This window comes from Rattus rattus, chromosome 1 (assembly GCF_011064425.1).
Source record: "Rattus rattus isolate New Zealand chromosome 1, Rrattus_CSIRO_v1, whole genome shotgun sequence".
NCBI lineage: Eukaryota > Metazoa > Chordata > Mammalia > Rodentia > Muridae > Rattus > Rattus rattus.
In genome coordinates this window covers 118,666,813-118,694,054 of record NC_046154.1, presented here as the reverse complement: position 1 = coordinate 118,694,054, position 27,242 = coordinate 118,666,813, and the positions used below count along the sequence as shown (strand labels likewise).

The 27,242-nt window shown below is 40.0% G+C and overlaps 1 protein-coding gene across 4 annotated transcripts in view; it reads right to left on the bottom strand.

Annotated features, from left to right (window-relative positions):
* Window positions 1-27,242, bottom strand: part of Klhl32 (kelch like family member 32) — a 215,337-nt gene that overhangs the window by 134,164 nt on the left and 53,931 nt on the right. For all 4 annotated transcript variants that reach the window (XM_032905088.1, XM_032905100.1, XM_032905095.1 and 1 more), the window contains exon 3: window positions 26,701-26,881. In XM_032905088.1, coding sequence (XP_032760979.1) covers window positions 26,701-26,881 — 181 coding nt within the window. The remainder of the gene's footprint in view (window positions 1-26,700; window positions 26,882-27,242) is intronic.

Here is a 27,242-nt window from a genome sequence, read left to right as displayed (position 1 = left end):
CTTTGCTTGTTTACTCTTGATCTCACTAGCAAGTCAATTCCTTCACTGGAATTAGAGCCTACTTCTTTAGGATTCTGGCATATACTAAGTACCAGATGAGAGACATCCAGCTTCGTGGACTCAACAACTACCAGAGACTTCAACCTTATGTTATTAGACAACCATTGTTGGATGAGCTGGACCACAACCAGTAAGCCTTTGTATGTATATTGTATTGTATATTTTATGTTACATATTGTATATAGATTGTATATTGTGGCTGTAAAACTTTGCACTCCTACCAGCAATGAAGGAGTGTTCCCTTTACTCCACATCCTCACCAGCATGAGCTGTCACTTGCTGTGTTGATCTTAGCCATCCTGACAGCTATAAGATGAAATCTCAAAGTAGTTTTGACGTGTATTTCCCTGATGACTAAGGATGCTTCTTCAAGTGTTTCTTGGCCATTTGAGTTTCTTCTATTGAGAATTCTGTCCAGATCTGTATCCTTGCCCCCCACACTTTTAAACTAGGTTATTTATTTTCTTCACATCTATTTTAAGCTCTTTATATGTTTTGCATATTAGCTCTCTATTAGAGAATTCAATACTCCTTTGTGAAAAAAAAAGTCCTGGAGAGATTAGGGATACAAGGACTCTACCTTAATATAATAAGAGAGTTACAGCAATCCCATAGCCAACATTAACCTAAATGGAAACTCAAAGCAATTCTACAAAAATCACAAAGAAGACAAGGTTGTCTACTCCCCACACCTACTCAATATAGTACTTGAAGTCTTAACTAGAGCAATAAGGAAACTGAAGTATCTTTACTAGCTGATAAGGTAGTACATATACTACCTAAAATATTAGTGATCCTAAAAATTCTGCTATGAAGCTCCTACGGCTAGTAAACACTTTTAGCAAAGTAGCTGGTTAGAGAACTAACTCACAGAAATCAGTAGCAAATGAGTACTGGACAAATGACAAATGGATTGAAAATGAAATCGGGGAAACAAGACCTTTCCCAGTAGCCTTAACTAATATAAAATGTCTTGGGATAACTCTGCCTGAGCAAGTGAAAGACTTGTATGATAAAAATTTCAAGTCACTGGAAAAATAGCAAAAGATAGTACATTCGGAATGACTTTCCATGGTCAGGAATTTGGAAGATTAACATAGTTAAAAATGGCCATCCTTCCAAAAGCAATCTACAGATTCAATGCAATCACACAATCCTTAATAGGTCCTTAAAGGACCATTTCCAGCCTCTTTTGGAAACATAAAAACCCCGGAATAGTTAATCATGACTATAAAAAACTGCTGGAGGTACCACCATCCCTGATTGTTGTGCTACAGAGCTGTGGTAATAAAACACTACAAAGTTATAGTAATAAAACACTACAGAGCTATAGTAGTAAAACACAACATGGAATTGGCGCAAAAACGGGCACACTGATCAATAGAACTGAATAGAAGACCCATATATAAACCTATCTACCTGTGGACACCTGAATTTTGATAAAGAGGTCAGAAATACACATTGGGGGGGTGGAGGGACAGTATCTTCAGTACACGGTGCTAGCTGAGATGGATGGCTGCATGTGAAATGCAAAGAGATCCATCTTCATCCCTGTGCTCAAATCTCAACTCGAAATGGATCAAGGACCTCAGCATAAAACCAGATACACCAAACAAGATTGTCTTAGTCAGGGTTTCTATCGCTATGATTATACACCTGGACTATAGGCACTTGCAGAGGAAAGAATTTAATTGGCTCATACTTCCATATACACAATTCATCATCAAAGAAAGTCAGGACAGGAACTCACACAGGGCAGGGAACTGGAAGCAGGAGTTGATGCAGAGGCCCTGGGAGAGCACTGCTTACTCCTTGCTCCTCGTGGCTTGCTCAGTCTGCTTTCTTATAGAAGCCAGGACAAGGCCCCCCAGAATGATACCACTCATAATGGGCTGGAGCTTCCCTCATCAATCACTAATTAAGAAAGTGCCCTACGGGCTTGCCTACAGCCTTATCTTATAGAGATGTATTTTCTCCATTGAGATGTTGATTCTAGCTTGTGTCAAATTGATATAAAGGTAGCCAGTTTACTGATAGAGGAGAAAGTACAAAATAGCCTTGAAGTCATTGCCTCAGGAAAAGATTTTCCGAACAGAACACCATTAGCACAGGCACTAAGATAAATGATAAATGGGGCCTCATGAAACAGGGAAGTTTCTGCTTGGAAAAGGACAAAAATGGCAACCTACAGAATGAAAAAAAGAGTTTGATCAAATTTTGTAATAATTTATAATTAACCGGCTTCTCAAAAGTTATACATAAGTATATCTGTATTTGCATATATAGCATCCATATTGATGTCTTTCTTAATTGAGTGAAATAAACTTTTTTTGATAATTGGGAAGATGGTTCGGCAATAGGGTTCAGCAGGTAAAGGCTCCTGCTGCTGAGAGGACTGAGTTAACCAGAGCCAGGCCAACTTCATGACAGGCTTCAAACTGACAGTTCAGGAGAGTAGACCCGAGTTGCTGTTTCCCAGAAATGAAAACCGGGATATAGGAACCTGTGGTCAGCCAACTGCAGCCAAGAGCAGACAATCTTAGGACACCTTGTCATCTGGCCTAGAGCAAAAACTAGATAGCTAGAATGAGAACCACACTGGGAAGTCCCCAGATCCTAACTAATGACCAAATCAGTCAGACTCCTAGAGATCGAGCTAACCAATAAAGGTGAAAGGACACACATCCCTCCCTGGAATTGTAAGTCTATTGGGTGTCTCCATTTTGCTGGATGGAGATCCCCGCATGCTGGTAATTTCTATAGAATAAATGCTCTCTGCCGTTGCACACTATTTGAGTCTGGGGTATCCTTCTTAAGCGAATCACAGACCCTTACACTGCCAAGCATGACAACCCGAGTCCAAACCCCAGGATGTACAAGATGGGAGGTCACTGTTTCACACATTGCCTCAGACCTCTACGCACGTATTGTGCCCTGAATACCCCCACCTACACATGGAGTGAGTGCATAAATAATGCAATTTTTGTAATTTCTAAGAATAAATAACATCTCCTGGTTACTCTATGACCACATTTAAACACGCAGGAACTGAAAACACTAGAACTTCAGTGATGAGCCCAAGGTGAGAAGGCAGGTAAATGGTAAAATCGGGACTTGAACCCACACACGTTACCACCATTCTTCACTTTTGACCCTCTGTCTCAAAAATAAACTGATTATCTGAGAAAGCAGTGGGCCATTCAAAGAAAAACAGAGGCATCTGTCCATTCGATGGTTAGACGTTCTCTCTTGCCTCTCCCATCCGCAGATGATACCGAAGGGTAGATGCTGGCTGATTTCCTGGTCACTGCCTTGTTACCGCCTATTCCTGAATCTCACAGGAGGCTGATTTCCCCAGACTGTGTCAGGATCTGAGAACATGCCATGGATGGATTATGAACACAACATAATGAGAATAATTTGGTATAAAAATCTCTCATCACTTTAGATTCAAATATTTCTAAATGAGAAGAATACTGATAATTCAATTTTTCAGGGATATCCAGGCACGCAAGCCCAGAATTCAATCAACATCAGATGGGCTAATTAAATGCAATTGATTCAACAAGCAGCTGGATCATCCCACAGTGTGGACAATTCCTTCTGAGTCAGTTTTTACAAAGATGATAAACAGAATTGAAGCGTATCTACAGATCCCAGGAACTATTCCTCAGAGTGACATGATCAGCCTGCTTTTCCTTCTTTTATAAGACATCTGTGTTAACTCAATACTCAATCTTAACGTTTTAAAATTTCATCAGCTTTATTATCCTTTGAACGCGCTATTCAAATCAAGCTGACATTATGTGTACACATGAGAAAAACAAGCATGAATGAAAATTTCATTGCAACTAAACCTTCCCATGAAACTTCTGATTTCGAAAGCATTAAAAAGATATTAAAACAAAAAGAAATCATTTTTTCCACACACATTTGAATAAAATACATAGAAAGGGCTTTGCACAACAGCAGACACAGTGTAAATGATGCCAAATGCTAGCCAGTATGCTTACTTCATAAATATTTTTCTCTCTTCACATTATTTACATTGAGTGCAAACGAATCTGTTCAAATAAAGAAATAACATATACAAACCAGAGTTCACCATTCTCCATTCAGGATAATGAATACAGGGAGACATAAGTATAACAATGGAAAAGAAAACAAAACAGTTGTCACGCTCACCCAGAAACAATTTCTCTATCACTGATTCAAATCATTCGAAAGAGGGATACAACGCTGTCTCTCAGTTTTTTGTTTTTTTGTTTTTTTTTCTTTTTTAATCTAAAAAGGATGTGATGTTTAACCACTGTCACTATTAACTGATATCTTCACTTTGAATGCAAGAAGAATCCTATTTTTAATGAATGACCATTATTACGAAGCTATTACCTTTAAAAATAAACCCACCCCGCTCATGGGAGTCATAGCTCCTTCCAAGAGCTGCTTCCGTCCGAACCTGGTCTTCCCACAGCACTCCCAGTGTGGGCTGCATCCCCGGCAGCAGGTGTGATGCTGCTAATTGTCAGTCAGACCATCAGTGCTTATCCGATGCCTATCAATGTGAGACTTGGTAACAGGCTGGCAAGAGAATGTCACAGGATCGCTTCATTTGGTTTTCCTGAACGTCAAGGCCATACATAGGAAGATCGGCTGTGGTGGTGAAAAGGAACTACGAAAGGATATGGAGATAAACGTGATCAGGGCCCATTATATACAAGCATGAAATCAGTAAAGAATCAATTTTGTATAGCTGAATGTTGGATATTTCTCTTGACTGGTTTTCCAGTTATACAATTAATATATGAATATGGTTTTTCTATAATAATTAGGTTAGGGTAAAATTAAAACCCTACTTCTTGAAAAGGCAGTATTTGAACAGACAGCGAAAGAGCATGCTCTGTAGGAGATAATTCCAGGAGAGGATGACTGTGCACAGGTCCCAGGTGGAATGTGTCAGGCAGGGATAGCAGGTAATGAGGCCAGGCATGGCGGGAACGGCAGGAGGGATCAGCTTCCCTTCTGTAGCAGAGTAGACAGCATCATGATGCATTGAGAAAGCGTGAAAATCTGAGCTGCATTTTCAATGGGATCACTGGGGCTGCAACTCTGAAATAGCCTCTGTGGGACTGAAAACTAAATAAGAAGACAGCCTAACAGAGTTCTTTACAACTCCATGCAAAAGACGATGGTAGCTTAGATCAGAGCGACAGTAGTAGAAGTGGTTGAGACTTGTCAGCCAAAGGCAAACCTGTGAGACTTGTTAGCAGTCGAGGATAACACAGACATTTGGACCCTGGAATGATTATAAAGCTATAATTAACTTCAATGGGGGGAAACTGTACAATAAGTTGCTCTGTGAGCTGAATGGAGACTTTAATAATGGATATCTTGGCTTTATATTGCTTCATAAGCATTTGACTACAGGTAATGAGCAGCCTGTTAGATGGACAAGTCTGAGGTTTTGGGAGAGATGTTATCCAGTACACCAAGCTAGATGTCTCAGCAGCCCCGTCCTGTGCTGAAGCGTCAGGAACTACGCCAAAGCTGTCCTGGGTTGCCAGGAGGAGCTTGCAAAAATTAAGATCTCAGGATGCAGTTAAAATGGTCCGAGCCAGTTCCTTATAATAAACATCTTTTCCACTACAAATGCATCTTACTGGTTCTGTAGAACTCTGTGCGTGTGTACACACTAGAAATGTAGGGAGGGGGAGGAGAGAATATGGGGATATGAAACATGAGACTGAAATTCCCACGGAGGCAAGAGTATATGTATCAACAGAAGGGCAAGGACAGAGCCTAACTAAATCCAACTTCGAGAAGTTTCGTGAAATTAGACAAAACTAACAGCCAGTACGTAGAAAGAAAACCTGGAGAGTGTGGGATGCCAAAGTCAAAGGTATTAAAGAAATATGTAACTATTAAAAGATCAAGTTGCTGAGTTAAGGAGAGCTGGATGTCGATTACTGGATTTGACTGTATTTTATTTATAATTTGTGTGCGTGTTATTAGTAAGCAAGCTACAGCGCTCCCTTTGCTACTAACCTTGTACTTCGGTAACAGAATCTTGGAAGTCATAACATAGGTATGTGGTTTTCTATCTTCTTATGCGTCAGAACAGATTTACACAGTGTGAGGAACAGCCTGTAACCAAGGCATAGGTAGTCTGGATCCATTGCTTATCTGGGGTGTGTGACTATTCTGGCTACTGCCCACATTCCTTATATTTTCTTTCTTCTTTGGCCCAGTTTTGATAATTTACATTTCCTGGAAACTTATTTATCAAGGTTGTAAATTAATTGGTATAATTTCTACAGTGTTTCTAATAATCTTTTTTTCTTATTTTCATCTTAAATGCCACCATTTATTATACTGCATTCCTTAAAAAAGTATTGAATATTTTGGTCAAAGATTAGCCAGTGATAATCTACTGAACCATCTCCGTGCGTCCTTGCTCCATGTTTCTGTGTAGCGAGTGCGGGCATAGGTCTCAGCTTTGTCATACATTCAACATTACGTGTAGCATCAGCCTCTCTGCGCCATGGAATGCTAGCAATCCTTAATCTATATAGAGCACAGGCCAGCCAGTCCCTTCATGAAAAGTTCTTGGGGTAGCCAGAAACTTTGTATAAGAGCTCTAGAGTTCTAGAACCTCCCATTGGAATTTAACCCACCCTCTGCCTCTAAGTTCTAATAGAATCTTTTACAAACAGCAAGTTGACTCCATTAGTCAGTCTTCAAAATTCTCAAGCCCACTGCCTAGACTATCTATAAAGATCTGTCCTGGGTTCTTCTCCTTTGAGAGCAACTGTTATAAAATGGCCTGCTAGTTTGTTGCCAAACTTCCATTCATATCAGTGCTTCATATCAGGACCCATTCCAACCTTTACTCTGATAACTGTTCAGCAAAAGGACATAGATGAACAGGAGCTGAAATTTTGGAGCCCAGTGTACTAGGGTTTGCCTCAAAGCTAGATCTCTCATTTTCTATTTGACTTTGACTGGACATGGTGGCTTATTATTGATTCAGTGTGTTACACTAAGTACTGCTTGGCTCTCATGGTACACTGCTTTCTTCCTTTAACTTAGCAGATGATAAGCATTCAGCTTTGAGAATATGAGAAAATTAATGTACATTCTGAGTGAAGACATTTGCTGAACTTACTTCAAAATATTAAATAACTTCTTATTGAATGGTTAAGTTACTTATTAAATATTACTTTATCTGTCCATAGAACCAAAAGATTCCCATTGTTCAAATTGGTGAGGGTGTATGTATTGTTGGGGGCAGGGACTCAGGGATTTTCCTATTGATAACAAAAAAAATCCTGAAATGTTGCAACTCTTTAACCTTTTCTATGTACTGCTACAGTATCAGTAGACTTTGAAGATAACAGAGAGGATATTGCCAGGTCCCTTTAGGTAGAATCCACTTGTGTTGGCCAACTACTTCTGAACATGGAGCTGCTCTTTAGTGTGGCTGATTTATTCAGTGTCACACCATTGATCGAAACTGATTTTTCCCTCTCCTGGTATCAATCAATTGTAAACAGCTTCTTGACTAGAGTTTATTTTATTTTATTTTTTTCAAAGAAAGAGAAATAACATGAAGTTGGTGGGGGGGATTGTGATGAGTGTAGAGGGGGAATAGAATATAATCAAAATATATTGTATGAAAAAATTTTAACTGAATAAGCAAGAAAAAAACAAACAATAACAAAGAAACCAGATCCCAAAACCAATGATCACTCCCTTCCTACACTAAAGATACTAAAAACTCTTGGCTAACACGAGGTCTGCCTGTTTCCTGATAGCAAAGAGGCAGAACAAACAGAAACTAGAATCCATCTTATAGAACAAGGGACTTTAAGATTCTGAGCTTGTAAAGACTCAAAGTGTTATTTCCCATGGAAGCATTCAAAATTTATTTTAAGAGCCCTTACTACGGCTCACTTATTCCACAGTTAGGAAAAGCAAGTAGACTTTTCTCACAAAACGACATGCCATGGAATTGCTGCTGTTTATGGCTACAAAAGCTTCTGACAAGCGCCTTTGGGGAATGAACACATCAGTCTCTGTGTTCATGAGGTGTTAGGGTGTGAATGTGAAATGTAGCTCAGATGTTCACGTGGACGGTGTAGTCCACAGTGCTGCAGTGCTGAGAGGTGGCCTTGGTGGAGAGATGGGGCGTGAGGGCTCAAGGATAATTTAATACATTAATCCACAGATATATTCATATATTCATACATTCATATATCGGTGGATTACAGCAGGCGGTGGAAACTTTGGGAGGTGGTGGCTTGTTGAAGGAAGGTATACAGTGTCTCCAGGTACTTCCTTTCTCTTTTTGCTTCCTTGCTGCTAGGAAATAAACAGGCTCTTTTGTACATAATTTCATGCTGATAATTCTCTGACCCAAATTCATCACAAAGCACTGGAGCCAACTGACCACGTCATGAAGCCCCAAAATGTCTGATTAAACCACTGTTTGCTCCTTGAGGGTGACCTGCTTCAGGTATTTTTTTCACCATGATGAGAAAATTGACTAATATACACACAACATTGAAATGTTAAAAGGGGGACACTGACATCATAGCACTGAGGAAGGAATGTTAAAAACAAAACAAAACAAAAATCATAACAACGTCTACTGCACTGTTCAGTTTCAAACTTGGGACAAATGGCTGAGGTACCTATTGAACATATCAAAGCAGACACTGCCTCCCACCAGGCTCTTCTGCATTCCTCAGTCCTTATCTGTTACAGGGCACTCCTGGCTGACAAACCCTTCTCCCAAATCCGGAACTCTCTAGCCCAGGAGGCTGGGATGCTAGTCCCTATATAATCCAATCACTTTGGTTACGTACTCTTTCTGCACCTTGGGCCTCCTGGTTGCTGCACCAGGTTCCCCTGCTCTCCTTCCTTCCTCTCCATCTCCTCCCAGCATGGCCAAGCTCAATCTAGTCATGTCTACTCTGGTCTCTCCCAGATGTCCTTGCCTCTGTCTATGCTTGCCCACATATCTATAATAAACTTTCTCCTCCACCATAGCTAGGAGCAGTCATGTTCTTTTCCTTTTTTTTTCTTTTAATTCATACACCAAGCATGTCATTATTTCTTTTTGTAAAGGATAGTAATTAATATAAAATAAGTAATATAATCAGAAAAAACTAAGATATAAGAATAGGACAAAACAAATATAGAGAAGGAAAAGAGCCCAGGAGAAAGTGCAAGGAATAAATATATACACAGAGACCTACTCATTTTCACACTCAGGAATCCCATAAGAGATTTAACTGGATACATATATATCCAGTTATACATACACATCAAATCACCTTACGCAATGCCTGTCTCAGTCTCTGAGTTCGATGTGTGTCTGTGAAGTTATTGGGCCTTGTTTTCTTGGTGTCCTCCATCCCCTCTGGCTCTTAAATTCCTTCCACCTCCTTGTCCTCAAGGTTCCTTGAGCACTAAGGGAGGGATCTGATGGATTTGTCATCCCATTTACAGCTGAGCGTTCCCAGGTCTCTCATTCTTTGCATATTAGACAGCTGTGAGTCTCTGTACTTGTTCCTATCTGTTGCAGGAGGAAGCTTCTCTAATGATACAATGTACTAATCTCTGAATATAGCAGAATGTTATTAGGGGTCATTTTATTGCTATAGTTTGCTGGTTTAATTTTTGTTTTTGTTTTTGGTAAGTAGTATTTAGTTTTACTTTAGATCTCTATGCTTTATAGTATCAGGTTCTTGGTCATCCAAGTAGTGTTGGGGTAGGGGTTCCATCTCATGTCAACTCAAGATACTAGTTGGTAACAGCCATAAGCTTTGTGCCACCATTGCAGTAGCATATCTTGCCAACAGGACACTACTGTAGATCAAAGGGTTTGTGACTGGCTTGGTGTTTACATTTATCCTTTGGGACCTTCTTGTACCAAGGATGGTAACAAGTAGGAATGAAGGGTCTATGTAGACACCAGAATGCCTTCTCCATATTCAATGAGTTCTGTAGCTGTTGTCTTCAGCAACAGGGCTTTGCCATCATTTTGTGGAGAGTAACAGCCTGGGTTGTTTGGCTGTTTACAGGGGACCCTTTTGGCAAATAACTCAATGAGGTGTAATACAATCTCAGTACTGGAAGCTTCATTTGGTGATATGAAATATGCACTTGGGGTTCTGCCTCCCCCATTATTTGCTGATAACCTTTAAATGGCCTTCATATAAATATATTAGGAAGCTTCTATTATATTACATTTTCTGTATTGGGTTTATCATTCCCCAAACTCAAGTTGTACTGCACAGCTATAGTAATAAATACACCGTGGTATTGGTACAAAATCAGAAATGGAATTGAGTTGAAGACCAAAACTGCCAGAACACGATTCAAGAATGGACTCACGGGAGGAGAATTTTGAGTGCTTGTGAGAAAACTCCAAGAAAACATAGAAGATTCTTTTAATCTCGATTTCATCAAAATGCAGAATTGTTCTTGGAATGTGTTTTCAGGCTACTCCCAGGTGTGGAGGTTACTTCAGACTACTCATTATGGCTTGCAGACATTATTCAATTAAACTTGTATGTGCCACTACGGAAAAAAAATTGCCACATGCAGCTTACCCTTGTGATTGTATACAGCTTGAACTCATGATAACTTTACTCAGATGGTCCTTAACCTTCAGAGTATAAATTGTGTGGTGCTCTGAATAAAGCTGGCTATTGCATCAGACGTTCGTCAGTCTTATGCATCGGTTTTATTCTCTCAGGTCCCACTGTCTCTAGATACTAAACACTAAACATAAATACACACACCCATAGACACCTGATCTTTTATAAAGAAGTTAAAAATATGGATTGAAAAAACAAACATTATCTTCAACAAACAGTGCTGGTCAACTGGATGGCTACCTGTAGAGGAATCCATGCTTACTATCATGTACAAAACTCAACTCCAAGTAGATCAGACACTTCAACATACTACCAGACATACCCACGGAACCTGAGAGAAGAGAAAGTGAAGAATGCCCTAAACTCATTAGCACTGGAAAAGACCTTTGGAACAGAACACCATTAGTACAAGCACTAAGATCAACAATAAATAAATGAGATCTCATGAAACTGAAAAGGCTTCTGCGTGGCAAAGAGCACACCATCATTTGGACAAAGTGACAACCTAAAGAATGGGGAAAGATTTTTACCAACTACATGTTAATATCCTAAATGCATATAAAGTAAAAACTAGATATCTAGAAAACAACACAATTTAAAATGGGGAACAGATCTAAAAAGAGAATTTTCAATAGTGGAAACACAAAAGACTGAGAAACACTTAAAGAAATAAATACTCAACATCCCTAGTTATCAGGAAAATGCAAGTCAAAGCTACTTTGAGATTTCATCTTATAGCTGTCAGAATGGCTAAGACCAACAACACAAGTGACAGCTCATGCTGGTGAGGCTGTGTTGGTAAGGGGAACACTCCTCCATCGCACAGTGTACAGCCGCCTTGTAAATCAGTGTCAGACTTCCTCAGGAAGATGGGAACTCATCTACCTCAAGACCAGCTTTACCACTCTTGGGTGTACACCCAATGGGTGTTTCATCCTGCCACACAGGAGCCTGCTCAATCATGTCCCCTGTTACTCTAGTCACATAAATTGGAAACCACAATTCTTCAAGAGAAAAATGGACAAATGAGAAAAAAAAAGTGGTGTATTTACACAATGGAATATTACCCAGCCACTTAAGAAAAGTTAAATCATATAATTTGCAGATCAGTGATTATAGCTAGAAAAAAAACCATCTGGAGTAAAGTAATCCAGACACGGAAAGATAAATGTGGTCTGTTTTCATTTATCAGTGGATATTTGCTATTTAGTTAATGAAAACCAAGTTATAATCCATAGAACCACAGAGCTTAGATATAGAATAGAGATCTTGGTAGCATATAAATCTCCCTAAAATCAGATTGTGAATGGATGGGGGGAGTAGAATGAAAAAGGAAAACAAAAGGGGATGAGGAGGGAATGAAAAGGACAGCTAAAATTAAGGGCCATGTGAGGGGTAATACGGAAACATAAAAGAGTAGAAGCTCCCTAAAATATGTCATTTGGTTTCTATGATTCATCTTCAGATAAGGAATCCACTTGCTTATCATACAACAAACCTTCTATATGGCTTGATTCCTCATTATCCCTACAATCTATGATTTCCTTTGCTTTCCTTACATTTTTATATAGCATCTACAAGGCCAGACCAATAGAAATGACAGTATACCAAAGCATATCTGACAATTCACAAGAACTTCAGGGAAAAACTCATGCCAGATAACTATAGCTAAGGATCTTGTATTAATAGCCTTGCTGCTATGGCAAGGCCACAAAACTGAGTGCCTTAAAACAGCACAAGTATTATTATCTTATGTTATATATTATGATCTCACTGCACTAAGAGGGATGTGTTACCTTCAGGGTCTGTAGGGAGGAGCTGTTCTTCAACTTTCCAGCTTCTAGAAGTCACCTGCTTTATGCCCTCGCCTTGTAACCATAGCAAGCATGTCACTCAAACTTGGCTTCTTCCATCACATCTCTAACTCTTGTGCGTCTCTCTTAAACCCTGATGTCCCCAGTGATCTCTCCAGGTCTAACTGTGCAATCTGGGACAATCCAAACTAAATCAAGGCCTTATGCTTAATCACAGGCTCTAAGGATGTGGAGAGCACTGGAGGACACTCGAGGACTGTTTTCTGTTCATAATGCTAAATAGCCAATGGCTACCTTAAGCAGAAGTAGTCGGGGTTCCACACAGTTTGATGCAATAAGACATCTAGCACATTAGGAACCTATAGAACGGGGACGGGACTCCTATTCAACACCTTCATGATCTAAATAGCTCAATATTTATTAAGTGTAATGATTTATAAGTAGTAATGTCTATACCTAAAGGTTATTAAGGAAAACTGAAGAGTATAAATATGCCTGTTACTGAAGCTAGCAAATATATTTTATAAGTTGTAGTATTCCTTCCATATTGAGTCTTTGCAGCCTGACAACAATCAGTATTTCCTTCCTAAGAAATATCTTCATGCTCTAGCTTGTGGTGGCTTGAATGAGAATGGTTCACATAGGCTCATATGTTTGAATATGTAGTCCTCTCTTGAAGGTACTGTTTGGGAAGAATTAGGAGGTATAGCCTTGTTAGGGGGATGACTTTGGGGTTTCGAAAGACTGGTCCCATTCTCTGTGTACTCTCTGCTTGTGGGTCAAGATGGGAGCGCTCAGATAATCCTGTCACCATGCCTTTACTCAACCATTATGGCCTCTTATACTCTGAAATCATAAAGTCAATTAAATGCTTTCTCTTGTAAGTTGACTTCATCATGGTGTTTTGTCATAGAAGCAAAAACCTTACTAATTGCATAAAATATTGTTGCACTATTAATATCCTTTTTCTGAAAACATTCAAATAATTTTATTCTAGGTTTATACAGCCAGGAGGTTAGCTTGCACCAACTCTGGTGTTTAATACTAATTCAAGATGGAAAAACCACTTTGAGTACATATTGATTTAGTACACTTCAGCAAGTTGGAGTAAGTGAATATATAGACTCTTAACAATGGTGCAAAGGAAATAAAACATTTTGATGGTTTAAAATTTTCACTAACCCTTTAAAGCAATTTTTTCACTTCATATGTAAAAAGGCACACATTTCTCTTATACTTTTGAGATTTGTTTCCACCCCACGTAAGTTTTGTAGTATGTAACGAATAATTGTCAACACTGTTAGAAAGCCCACATGCTCCAACCATTAGGACACATTTCATTGTTCTGTTCTAGGTGATTTATCAAAGAAGTTCACAACATCTACATGGGCAGCTTACAACTGCCTGCAACCCATGTTTCAGGGGATGTAATGACCTCTTCTGGCACCACAGGCATGCAAACACATCTATCACACTCACAAATAAAAAAATTTAAAGACTAACAGCAACATAAGGAAGGGCCTGGCCTTTCAGTCTTTAGCATACTTTTATTAGCTCTAGACAGTAACTGATATTTCTTCCCCTGGGCAGAAAGATTTGAAGGCATTTGGATAATATCCAAACACACATTAAAAGACATGCTTTCCCTAGGAAAACACTTTTGTGCTTGTTTCTTCCTTCTTATACACAAGAGCATGAGGAAAGAGAAGGGGTAAGTTCTATGGTGTTGGTTATTTTCATTAACTTAATATGAATTTCTGTCATTTAGGGAGAGAAAACCTCAATTCAGGAGTTGCCTCCGTCGGTTTGGCCTGTAGGCATGTCTGTAGGATTGTTGGTGATAAATGGTTAACTGTGGACAATGCCACCCCTGGGCAGGTGGTCTTTTGCTGTGTGAGAAAAGTAGTTGAGCAAGGCATGAGGGCAAACAGGTAAGTAATACTCTGTCATGGCTTCTGCTTTAGCTCCTGCCTTGACTTCTTGCCTTGACCCTCTCAGTGATGGACTGTAAAGTATAAGATAAAATAAGTTCTTTTCTCCGAAGGTTGGTTTCTGTCAGTGTTTTATCACTGCAACAAAAATCAAACACAGTGCTAAGATAACCTAAGCTATGCAATCAGAATAATTGAATGGATAATTCCTGCTCGTGCCCAAGAGAGTGTTTCTGGATAAGATTAACATTTGAATTGTCAAGCTGAGGGCAGCAAAACATCTCTGTGATTGGGTGAGACTTGCCCAGTGGGCTGAAGATATGGATTAAATAAAAGGATGAATAAGATGCTCCACTATGTTCATAGCAGCCTTATTTATAATAGCCAGAAGCTGGAAAGAGCCCAGATGTCCATCAATAGAAGAATGGATACAGAAAATGTGGTACATCTACACGATGGAGTACTACTCGGTTATTAAAAACAATGAAATTCACAGGCAAATGGATGGAACTAGATATGAATTTCTGTCACTCGTCCTGAATGAGGTGACCCAGTTGCCATAGAACACACATTATAAGTACTCATTGATAAGTGGATATTAACTCAAAACTCAGAATACCCAGGATACAAGTCAAGAATATTCATGATACAAGTCAACAATATCAACAGACCATATGAAGCTTAAGAAGAAGGAAGACTAAAGTGTGGATGATTCAATCCTTAGAAGGAGAACAAAATAATCACAGGAGCTAGAAGGAGGGAGGTAGAGGGAGGGACGGAACTGGGAGGGAAAGAGGAGAGAGAGGGAATAATTGAGGAGGGCAGGATCAGGTATGAGAAGAGATAGGAGAAAAGTAGAGGGTCAGGAAAATGAAGAGAAATATGTAGCAGTGGTGGGAGGGTGGAGGGGGGACAACGATTAGCGGTTGCCACTAGAAGTCCCAGACTCCAGGGAATCAAGAGGTTCCCAGGACCCAACAGGGATGACATTAGCCAAAAAAAAAAAAAAAAAAAAAAAAAAACAACAAAGGAGAGATAAAACATGTAGAGACCATATCCAGTGGATAGGTACAGCCCCCAGTTTAGAAGTGGGACCACCCACCCATCTCAAAAATTTTAACCCAGTTTTGTTCCTGTCAAAAGGAAATGCAGGGACAAAGTGTGGAGCAGTGAGACTGAAGGAAATGTTATCCGGAGACTGCCCCATCTAGGGATCCATTCCATCCCCAGATACCAAACCCAGACACTATTGTTGATACCAAGAAGTGTTTGCTGACAGGAGCCTGGTATAGCTGTCTCCTGAGAGGTTCTACCAGTACCTGACTAATACAGATGCAAATACTCACAGCCAATCATCAGACTGAGCACAGGGATCCCAATGGAAGAGTTAGGGATAGGACTGAAGGAGCTGAAGGAGATAGTAAGCCCATAGGAAGAACAACAATATATCAACTAACAGGACCCCCCCCCCAGAGCTCCCAGGGACCAAACCACCAAAGAGTACACAGAGGGGGACTCATGGCTCCAGCTGGATAGGTAGCAGAAGATGGCCTTATCTGGCATCAATGGCAGGGGAGGCCCTTACTCCTATGGGAAACTTGATGCCCCAGGGTAGGGATATGGTAGAGGGATGAGGCATAAGTGGGTGGGTGGGTAGAGAAGCACCTTCATAGAACCAAGGAGGAGGGAGGATGGCATGGGGGTTTGCAGAGGGTAAACTGGGAAGGGGAACAACATTTAAAACATAAATAAAATAACCAATTTAAAAAAAAAAGAATTCTCTGTGTTAAGCTTGAGCATTGTTCTTTTACCTTAGCACTCAGACCTGGACCACTAATGACTGGCTTCCTCCTCCTTCTCCAGGCTTCTCATTTGAACAACTGTACCATCAGTTCCCCTTAGATATCCAGCTCTCCCCTACAGAATGGACAATGCCTTAGCCTCTATAGCCATGTCAATCCCTATAGTAAATCTATGCATCTGTCTTTTGACCTACTACATATTTTCTATTGGTTTTGCTTCTTTGGAGCTTCCGACTATATATTATACTATTTATTATTCTTGGAGCATCATCAATACTAGGTTTGGCATATGTTTAGGTCCTTAACATGCTGTCTGAATGAATGATGATGCTCTGCAGTGGGAGAGCCAGTCAGCTCTGGTGAAAATATCCTCTCTTGATTTTCTTAGAATCCCTTTTCTGTGAAACTATGACCTAAAGCTGTATTAAAGCTGTCAGTTCTTCAAGGGGATATTCACTTTTTATAAATATGTTCATGTATGCATTACAACTATAAAAACATTCATTTGTAACAAGCTAATTATTCACTTAATATTTAAAAAAATGAGAGCCTTCACTAAAGTTCACTTTCCCTAAATACAACAAAGCAATTATCAGGAAGTTGTTACTAAGGTCCAAAGTTTATATTACAATTCAATCCTGGTAGTGTACATTGATCCTTTGCTCTCCATCTGTTTACTCATGTAAAAGAGTAAACACGTTCAAGCTCTTGTTAACTATGCCTTTTCCCTCCCTCACAGTTTTTCCCAGAATGTCGTATATTTAGGATTGTACAGAACCATCTTCAGCTTAGCTTTTTTACTTTCTCAGTGTCATCTACGACTTTCCGCAGCTTATAAAGCTTATATAAGTCATTCTTCATCATTCATTGAGTATCATTCCATGGTATAGATGGACCACAGTTTCCCTGTTTGTCTAGTGAAGGATACCATGTAGCTCTGTGTTAGAGGAATTATCTACAAAGGTAGAGAATGTCTTCCAATGAGGAAAATGTAAACAAAGGCAACACTGCAGGTGTCCAGGGAGAATGTCGGCAGGAATGATTACATGGGAGAATTTCTTGACCGTCTCATTTGACGTCTACAAAACAGCAAAATTATTTTCAATAGAAACTTCTATCGCAACATATGCTATCTAACAATGAACTTATAAAGTGTTTCTTTAAAATAGAATGCCCATCTCAAAATATACCTTTACCCAGTCCTTCACCCAGGGCTTCCTCTGTGTCCTACAAATCTTATCTGATGGAAAATAATGAACAGTTTACCAAACAATGATCGTTTATGGTATAAGAATGCGACTTAGGTGCCTTTGTGATCAATATGTGATGTCAATTGTTAGAGAAAAAATAATAAGCAAATAAACATTAAGATGTGGCTGTAGCTGTGGCCGCACACATGCTTCATAACACGTGACTCAGGAGACCTTGTCTGACCTCTAGCAACACGATGAATCATGCAGAGCGGACTACGGAAAATAGTGAGCGTTTGCCACTTCATTATGACGACATTTGTGTATAAATTAAATAACCTACAGAGGAATTTTGCCATTGAAAGCAATAGGAGATGCATACTTACAAAGTAACCCAAATGTGAGGCTTTGGGTTAGTTTACCACTGTCTTTCTGAAGTGAAGGTCCAAGAAGTAAGTTACACTGAGTTAAAATAGAACTTTAAAAACCTGCTCTAGTGAGAATGTGAGACACCTCTGCAGCATACATGAACGACTGCCCACTCTACCCCAGTGACTGCTCAGAACATGGACACAAGAAAGCTTCAGCATGGTGACTGGATGATAGATAAAAATGGGCGTGGGTGATGGCCTGACCTTTACTATTCGTGTCCCACCTGTAAGCTTAGAAGTCCATTTGCTTCTTATTAATTTTATCTTTAAACTTAAAGATAATTAACTAAAAGTGCACTGAAATTCACGGAATTGATTTGTATTTGAGGAATAGGCCAGAAACAAAGACAGAAGGCGTCCATCCAGCTTGGGAGCTGAAAGCAACACAACTGTCGATGCTATATTTTTTTATCCCTAGTACAATAAGCATTATCTGTGTGCACGCTATCTGTGTGCACGTTATCATCTGTGTGCACATTATCTGTGTGCACATTATCTGTGGTGATTGAGCAGCAGACAGCACATATGCTGCAATGGCCCACCCCCCTTTTGTGAGCAGTACTATTAGCCTCAAGTCTTTAAAGAACACTGTATTAGGAGGTAAGACAAATGAATATATTCAGGAGATCTATGTCTATATTTATATGTACATACATAGTTATATATGCACATATGTAAATTCATAATGAAATACATATGTCTGAGCAGAAGGAAGTTCTTAGAAGAGTATTAGTGAGATTCACCATAGCGAGAAACTGTTTCAGTTAGATTACCACGGGGAAAATGAAGATGGAGTATCTGTAATGTCCTTGGCACTGCAGCACTGGGCTCTGGGGACCAAACATCACAGCAGAGACTATAACCTTGGCTCTCCCCCTTGTAGAAGACTGAATGAAACATCTTCATATAAAAGATGTTCTCTATTGCTCCTTCAATGATACAGTCGCCTTTAAAATTCTTGTGGCTTTCTTTCCCCCACTTCCTCCAGACCTCAGGCATATGAACAGCAAGACCATCCCCCATCCCTACTATCCAGATGCTCAAGTATCAGGCCTTAAGTCTTACTCTGAAGGTTTACCTCTCCTGCCCTATCCATGCATCTGTCAACTCCACATCCTTCTAACCATGCTTTGGAAAGATTTTTATCTTTCTAGACATCTCTTCCCTGAGTCTAAGCTACCAACCACTTTTTAAAACCCTAGTAGGCATTATTGGTGCCTTTTCTTTATTTCTTGAACATTATGATACTAATACCCATCTTACAGACTTCCTCAGAGAATGAAATCCATTGATCTACAGAAAGCATTTAGAATACATGTGCAGAGTACAGGAAATGCTTGCCCATAGCAGTCACATTCATTATTGCCGCAACTGACCAGAAATACCCAAATAAACATGGGCTAAAAACAAATGCAAATTCAAACCCCTACACCCTGGTATCGATTGTGTTGTATTGTAGTAATCCATCCACTTGTCTGTGTCTTCCACCAGACTATGAATTCATTCAATGTCTAGAAAATAACAGGCTTACAACAAATGTTTATTGAATTGAAAATTTGTAATTATGCATTATATTCTCATTTAATTCTCATTTGTGCCATTTACTTCAATAATGACTGGAGAATAGGATTACACAAATACTTGGAACGAAGACCATTTTTTTCAATATCACGGGCTTTTGTCCTTCTCTCAAATCTGAAAATTACACAGTATATGCAGGCTCTAATGGGAAAAGATGCTCAAATATTTCACTTTTTAAAACATCACATTTGAATCATTTTAGCAACACACACATAAACATATGTTAGAAAGCCAAGACATCAGACAACAGCCTCCAGAACCCAGATATTTCATGAACCACAGAGTGGCTCATAACTCAGGGCTGCCCACACAGGATCCTGTGACCTTACATAAGATCTCCCTGGGTCAGAGGGACTTCCAAAAGGAGGGGATTAACAGTTGACTCATGCTCACCCATTACACACACACACACACACACACACACACACACACACACAATCACAAGGCTTCTGCCTAACTTCTCTTGTTACCTCTAATCCAATATTTTCCAATTCAGTTTTATTCTTCAGTACCTCTATAAATTTCACATTAAGATGCTAGTGATTAAGGTCATAACCTATGGTTCTTTGAAAAAGACAAGTTACATTTTAAGTGTTGAAAAATGGAAGACTATATGAATGTAGGAACGTGGCAGAGGACAGTCCACATAGAGGCTCGTGGGAGACATCAGCCATATTGGTTGTTATAAACCTTGGTAGAGGGGTAAACTGAGAGGCAAAGGGTCCAACACTTTGCACAGATGCAAAACCCTGAGGTGAAACTGACCGTGCTTGGCAGACAGTGCCAGGGCAGCACTGAAGGAACAGATGAGAGAAGGGAGGGGCTGTGCATGGTGCTGTGATGGCTGACCCTAGCACCCGAGCAGGGAATGACCATTCACTGCACAGCCCCGCACAAAGGTCCAGGAAAGAATAACCAGAGAAGGAGAAAAGCCAGATGCTTACTGAAGGTTTCTAAGAAGGAAGGGGATTTCAGATTCAGAAAAACGCAAAGGCAGAAGAGGCTAAAAGAAAGCTATTCTGAACTATCAAAAGATGAGCGAGCCTGATAAAAAAGAGCTGACCTTTTCTTCCCACTAGAACTCAGGTGTAGCATGGCCAGGCACCACTAATCAATCCAAGAAGAGGAACTGTGCCAAGGGTGAGATTCTACACATCGCCGAGTCTGCACTGACCCCATCCTGAGGCCTGTGCTTGAAGCGTTCAGCTGACTGATGAAAAAAAAAAAAAAAAAAAAAAAAAACAACCCAGGACCAGGGAAGAGAGGTAACCTGCTCGTGTTTACACAGCACAGCGGGGGGTGGGGGTAGGGGGGCGGGGAAGAGGAGGAACCCAGCAATTATTAATTGAAGTAGAACCTTCCATTTGCTAAGCACCATGGAAAACAACTGCCTGTGGCAGAGCTCAGGCTCCTCCCGGTTCATCTCCCCACCGCTGCACTACTCTCTTAAGAACTGCTGCTCTAATTTACTTACGCTTCACAAATGCCATGCTACGCATACACCGCTCCTTTTGGGGTTTGTTTTGTTTTTTGTTTTTTTTTTTTTAAGTCGTTATTTCTTGACTCAATAATGATTTTTTTATACTTCCTTTTAAAATGTTAATGATCACAGGAAGTTAAAGCACTTTGTGCTCAACTGCTCTTTCGTTATTCCTGTTGCAAGCCAGAAAAATCTATTGTTAACTCCCAGGGCAATGCCACGGAACAGTTTATACCAGCACGTGTGCCTGCTGACTCCTGCAGTCTTATATTTTCTGAATCGAACAAGAAGCATGTCAGCTTCAGAATCAAGTGCCAAATACCACACTTTAGAGCATAAAAGTCTAGTTTATACCAAAGTATTAACTTCATAGAATCCAACAAAGGGAAAATGTGCAAATAATTTACACATTTTTGTATATATACATTTAGTATTTCAGATCCTAAGAATCGAATTATATATGAATTACTATGAAAATTAGAAAGCATTTCATTAATTTAATAAATTATTTACTGAACACTTACAAAGTATGAAACAACATTATATTGTTGCAAGGGAAACCGAAGTTACCAAGGACTGCAGGACACTGTATCTAGGTATTTTAATATAGAACATAAGATACAAGAGCAAACAAATAATTCTAAATTAGGGTTAGTGGTTGGGCGAGGCAGTTCTTCATGAGTCTCTTAAATTTCTCCACACAGTCAGAATGAAATGATGTTCTAGTTTGCCTTTTATTGCTGAGAAAAAAAATAATAAAACAAACAAAACAAAAAACCAAAAAAAACCCATGACCAAATGTAGCTTGGAGGTAGAAAGTTTAGCTTATAGTCCATCACCGAGAGAAGCTAGAACAGGAAGTCAGGGCAGGAACTGAAGCAGAGGAGTGAAGGAACACTGCTTATCGGTTTAATTCCCCGGCTTGCTCAGATTGCTTTCATATTCCACCCAAGGTCATCTGCCCAGGGGGCAACCAGTAGGCTGAGCCCTCCCACATCAACTGTCAATCAAGAAAATGCTCCACAGACTTTCATCAGGCCATCCCATGAAGGCATGTCCCCAGTTGAGGTTTATCTTCCCAGATGAGTCTAGCTTTTGTCAAACGGAGAAAAATTCACCAGCACAAACAATGACCATTTCTTTATCTAAATTCTCCTTCCAGGGATGCTTCTGTAACAAACAGCTTTAGAAATAAAGTTGGCATCACAGTCGGGTTTTAGAAAAAGGCAGGTTTACCTACAGACCTAGAAGGAAGAATTTCTCTTACTGGGGAGGGGGAGGTGGGCAGGGATTCCTTGTCTCAGCCTCCCCTGTACTAGGATTGCAGGGGGCTATTGCCCACCTGGCTTTTACACAAGTGCTAAAGATCTGTGTCCTCATGTCTTTCTGCTTGTTGGGCAAGCACTTCAGCCACTGAGCCATCTCCCCAACCTGCTTTCAAGGGCTTCATATCACTGTGAGTTGACAGATGAATATAACTGACACAATCTCTTATAAGGAAAAAAACAGGATTACTATTAGAAATATCTAAAACAATCATTAGCTGGCCTAAAGACCTCCGTTGATTTCTGTATGATTTAAAGATATTTGTAAAGGAACATTTATATCACTTCATTTATTTTCTGATATTATAATTACAACATTTCTTTCTTTGTCTTCCTGGCTTCAAACCCTCCCAAATATCTTCCTTGCTCTCTTTCAAAGTCATGGCACCTTTTACATTAAATGTTGTTACTCCTGTGTGTGTGTGTGTGTGTGTGTGTGTGTGTGTGTGTGTGTGTGCATGCGCGCCCATTCGCATGTGTATAATACAGTCTGCTGAGTCTATAAAACATTACTTGTATATATGTTTTCAGAGTTGACAGTTTGATATTAGATAACTAACTGATATGCTTACCCCTTGGAGAAGATTATTTCTGGAAAAAATTCTACTTTTTACATTGGACTTAAATGTGTACTCCTACTTATTAAGGTTTGGACTGCTATTAGTCAAAAATGCTCTCTTACACTAATAGTGAAAGTGGCCATTGTATTTCCTTGGCCAATGGGAGATCACTATACATTAATGTTATATTTCAAAAATTCTACTCAGTCATTGTGGTGGTTTGAACAAGGATGACACCCCCCACCCCCGATTGGCTCATATATTTGAATGTTTAGTCAACAGGGAATTTGACAAGATGAGAAGATGTGGCTTTGTTGGAAAAAGTATGTCATTGGAATGTGGTTTTAGGTTTCAAAAGCCCATGCTAAGCAGAATCTCTCCCTCTTCCCCATTCTCTTTCCCCCTGCCCCTCCCTCTCCCCACTTTCTCTCTGCTGTGGATTAGGATGTAGTCCTCAGCTCTTATTCCAAAACCACACCTGCCACACCTGCTGCCATGCTTTCTGCCATGATGATAATGGACTGAACCTCTGAACCTGTGAGCAAATCCCCAGTTAAATGCTTTCTTTTATGAGTTACTTTGTTCATGTTGTCTCTTCACAGCAATAGAACTGTGACTAAGACGGTCATCAATCAACTGAAGTAACACTTAAAAAAAACTTAAGAAAACTTGAAATAAGGGATATTTCACTTCTCTATAGCAGTGGTTCCACTGCTCTTGCACAAGAATCAAATTTAGTTCCCAGGAGCCACATTGCAGCTTAACTCCAGGACCAGAGGATTTAGGCTTCTCTTCTGGCCTTCATAGGTACCAGACACGCATGCGGTAAACTCTGCAGGTGACTTTGGTTTGTGTTAACTGGCAAAAAAGAACCAGCACAAAGACTAAAGAACTAGTAAAAGTCTCTTAACTAAAATCCTTAAGCTCAGAAAGATCCCAGTGAAAGTCTACCAATGCTTCTCAAACTATCCCATAAAGTTAAGGAATTAATATGGCCAAATTCATTTTTCATTGTAGTTTTATACACATATCTAAACTGGAAAAGGCCACCAAAAAAGAGGAAATTATAGGTAAATCTCTCCAATAAACATAGACGCACAAACTATTGAGACAGTATTTATAAATTAAATTCAACTACACATCAAAAACATCATTCATCATGATCAATGAACTTCATCCATAGAAGGATAGTTTAACACATGCACCTGCATAACATCAATAGGCTTGAGGACAGAAATCACACCTTAACAGATCCAGAAAAGGCCTTTGATAAAGTCCCTGGATAATTTCTCTTGACAACAAAAGCCTTAGGAAACTAGCAGTGAGGGGCTGGAGAGATGGCTCAGTGGTTAAGAGCACTGACTGCTCTTCCAGAGGACCTGAGTTCAATTCCCAGCAACCACATGGTGGCTCACAACTATCTGTAATGAGATCTGATGCCCTCTTCTGGCGTGTCTGAAGACAGTAATGACAGTATACTCATAAAATAAGTAAATAAATTTTAAAAATCTAGCAATGAAATAAATATCCAGAACATAATAAATGTTATATTTTGAAAGAAAAAACTCTATAACTGACATTACCCCAATCAGAGTTAAACAAGTCACAGCACTTGCAGTAAAATCAGGAACGAGGCAATGCTGTCCACTCGTTTCATGTGTTTCCTCAATACAGTTTGAGCTACAGGAATAAAACTAAATAAATAAAATAAACAGGGAAAGAAGTAAAAGGCATGTGAATGGAAAGGCAGAGAGAAATCATTCCTATTTGTAGACAATAACTTTCCACAATAAGAGATCCAAAGCTTTACCAGGAATTTTTAGAAGATGAATGGGACACAAAAACCGGTAGCTTTTCTACATGTCAGCAACCCACATACTGCTGAGAAATCGGGAAAGGAACCTGATTCACAGTGCTTTATAAATAAATAAATAACCTAGGAATAATCCCAGCCAAGAAACTACAATGAGAAAAATGTAAGCACTTAAGAAATTGAAGAACAAGATGGAAAGATCGCCGTTACTAATGGATTAGTAGAATTGATAACACAAAAATAGCTCTATTATCAAAATGGATCTTCAGGTTCAGCAGTTTCCATTAAAATGCCAGTGATATTTTTCACAGAATTAGATAAAAATGTACTGAAGCACAAAGGATCACAGACAGCCAACAGTCCTGAGCAAAAAAACAAACAAACAAACAAACAAACAAACACCACCACCAAAAACTACAAGTAGCAAGGTTGTACAACACCAGATTTAAACGTTTGCTGAAAAACTACTGTAACAAAAATACTATGGCACTACTACACACCAAACCTGTAGATCAGTGGCTGAGGACAGAGGACTTAGCTTCTTTTCCCATTGCTCTGAAGGGAAAAGAGGTTTATTTTAGCTCACAGTTGAAGGCAGAGTGCATCATGGTGGGAAGGTCATGGCAGCAGGAGCTAGAAGCAGCTGGCCACTGTCCAAAGGAGAGAACAGTGAGTTCCGCTCTAGGGCTTAGCTTGCATCTCCGTCTAATGAGGGTCCCCACCCAGGATAGAGATAGCCCTTCTCACCATCAAGGTGGGGTTTCCCCCACCAGCATATCCAGAGACCTATCTCCTAGGGGTTTCTAGAGTCTGTCAAGTTGACAACACAAATAAAAGATGGGGGAGGGGGCCGAGAAGGGAGGCTATTAGGAGGGGTAAAAGAGACCTGAGGGGAGTAACAGGAGGGAGATACAGATGGTGAAAATAGATCTTTGAGAGGAACTTGTTTATGAATACATGAGCAATGAATACAGGCCAATTTTAAAAAGAAGAGAGGAGGAGATGGAGAAAGAGAAGAAGGAGAGAGAGGAAGAGGGGGAGGAGGAGACTGCAAAATGGCTCAACAGGTAAAGAACCTTGCTATCCAAGTCGGGCAACTGGATTTGATCTCCAGACCCCAGGTAAAGGTGGATGGGGAGAAGCAACTCTACAAAGTTGTCTTCTGACCTTCACATGCACACCTTGGCATGTGCACCCCCGCCCTTCATGCATACACATATAGGCACATGCACAAACACACAATAACATTCTTATTCCATCTGTGTGGAGGCAGTAGGTTTATATGTCTGCATGTGTGGAGGCACATGTGTGGAGGCCTGAGGCTGAGGCCAGGAAACTTCTTCAACTTCTCTTCCACTTCATTCATTTAGGAAAGGTCACCCATCACCTGAACTCCACTAAGTGCCCACACTTGTATGGCTGCACTTTAAACACTGAGATACCACCTCAGCCCCCAAATAACACATTTCTAAAATTAAAAAAAACCAACCAGACACCAGGTATGCAGGTTAAGAACTGTGTTTATTGTTTATTTACATTCTGAATTCTTAGAGCTTAATCTCTGAGATTCTGTTTCTTTTATATGTAAAAAAAAAAAAGGCAGCCTTCAATAGCTTGTGCATGCATTTGTACAAGGTGTTTGCATGAAGATTAAATGAAATATAAATATCAAAGACCTCACCCACCCAAGTCATATCAGCACACGTCACTCCTAGCTGGAAATCAAATTCCGAGTTCTAGCAAAAAAAGAACCATATCTTCATGTGTCACACATGTCACTGCCACACTATCCAGTGCTTACAAAATGCCAACCAAATCCATTAGTCAGGTGCAAAGGTCTGCTTCCCATTATAGCCACCCAGCCCAGTCCTGCAAGTGTCCCACCAGGGACCTGGACCCAGTTCTGTCCAGTTAAGTACACAGATTCTCAACACTTACAAATCTGAGAACCACCATGTAGTTGGCTCATGGCCTAGGAACGGTCAAGAAGCAAGGCTGTCCTCTGTGCACTGACCTCCTAAGACAAGCACATCCACCTTCACTTACCCGGAAATAGTCACTGCAGGCCGCTAGGACTGCCTTGTGAGCATGGAATTTCTGTTCCTCGGCGATCAGGGTCACGTCGCAGAGAATGCCATCACTTCTTTGCTGATTCAGTGCTGCGAGGACAGTGTCATTGTGAGATTCCGAGTGGCACAGCCTCTGGCCAGTCAGCATTTCTTGAATACTACAAAGGAGAGTAATGAAGCCCTTTTTATTCATTTCACCAGCTCAGCTTCCCAGGGGTTCTCTTACCCATTGGACTTTGGAGAAGCTACTTCTAGTGCACCGAGAGTCTGACTTTCCTGTGCTCAATTTTGCCCTGTCTGTTTCTTGTTTCTTTGTTTTCCTTTACTCTAATTCTTTCTTTTGTTCTGTCCTGTCTTTCTCTTGTTAGCTCCTGGTTTTCCACTGGAGTTTAACTTTGTGAAAGACTACTTGTGTCTGTGAACCTATGAGCCTGTTTCTGAGCTCCTAGTTCTTCAGTGTGTACACGAAAAACTTGCTTTATGTGTACAGGTGTGCACATCTTCCCCCGTGTGTGTGGA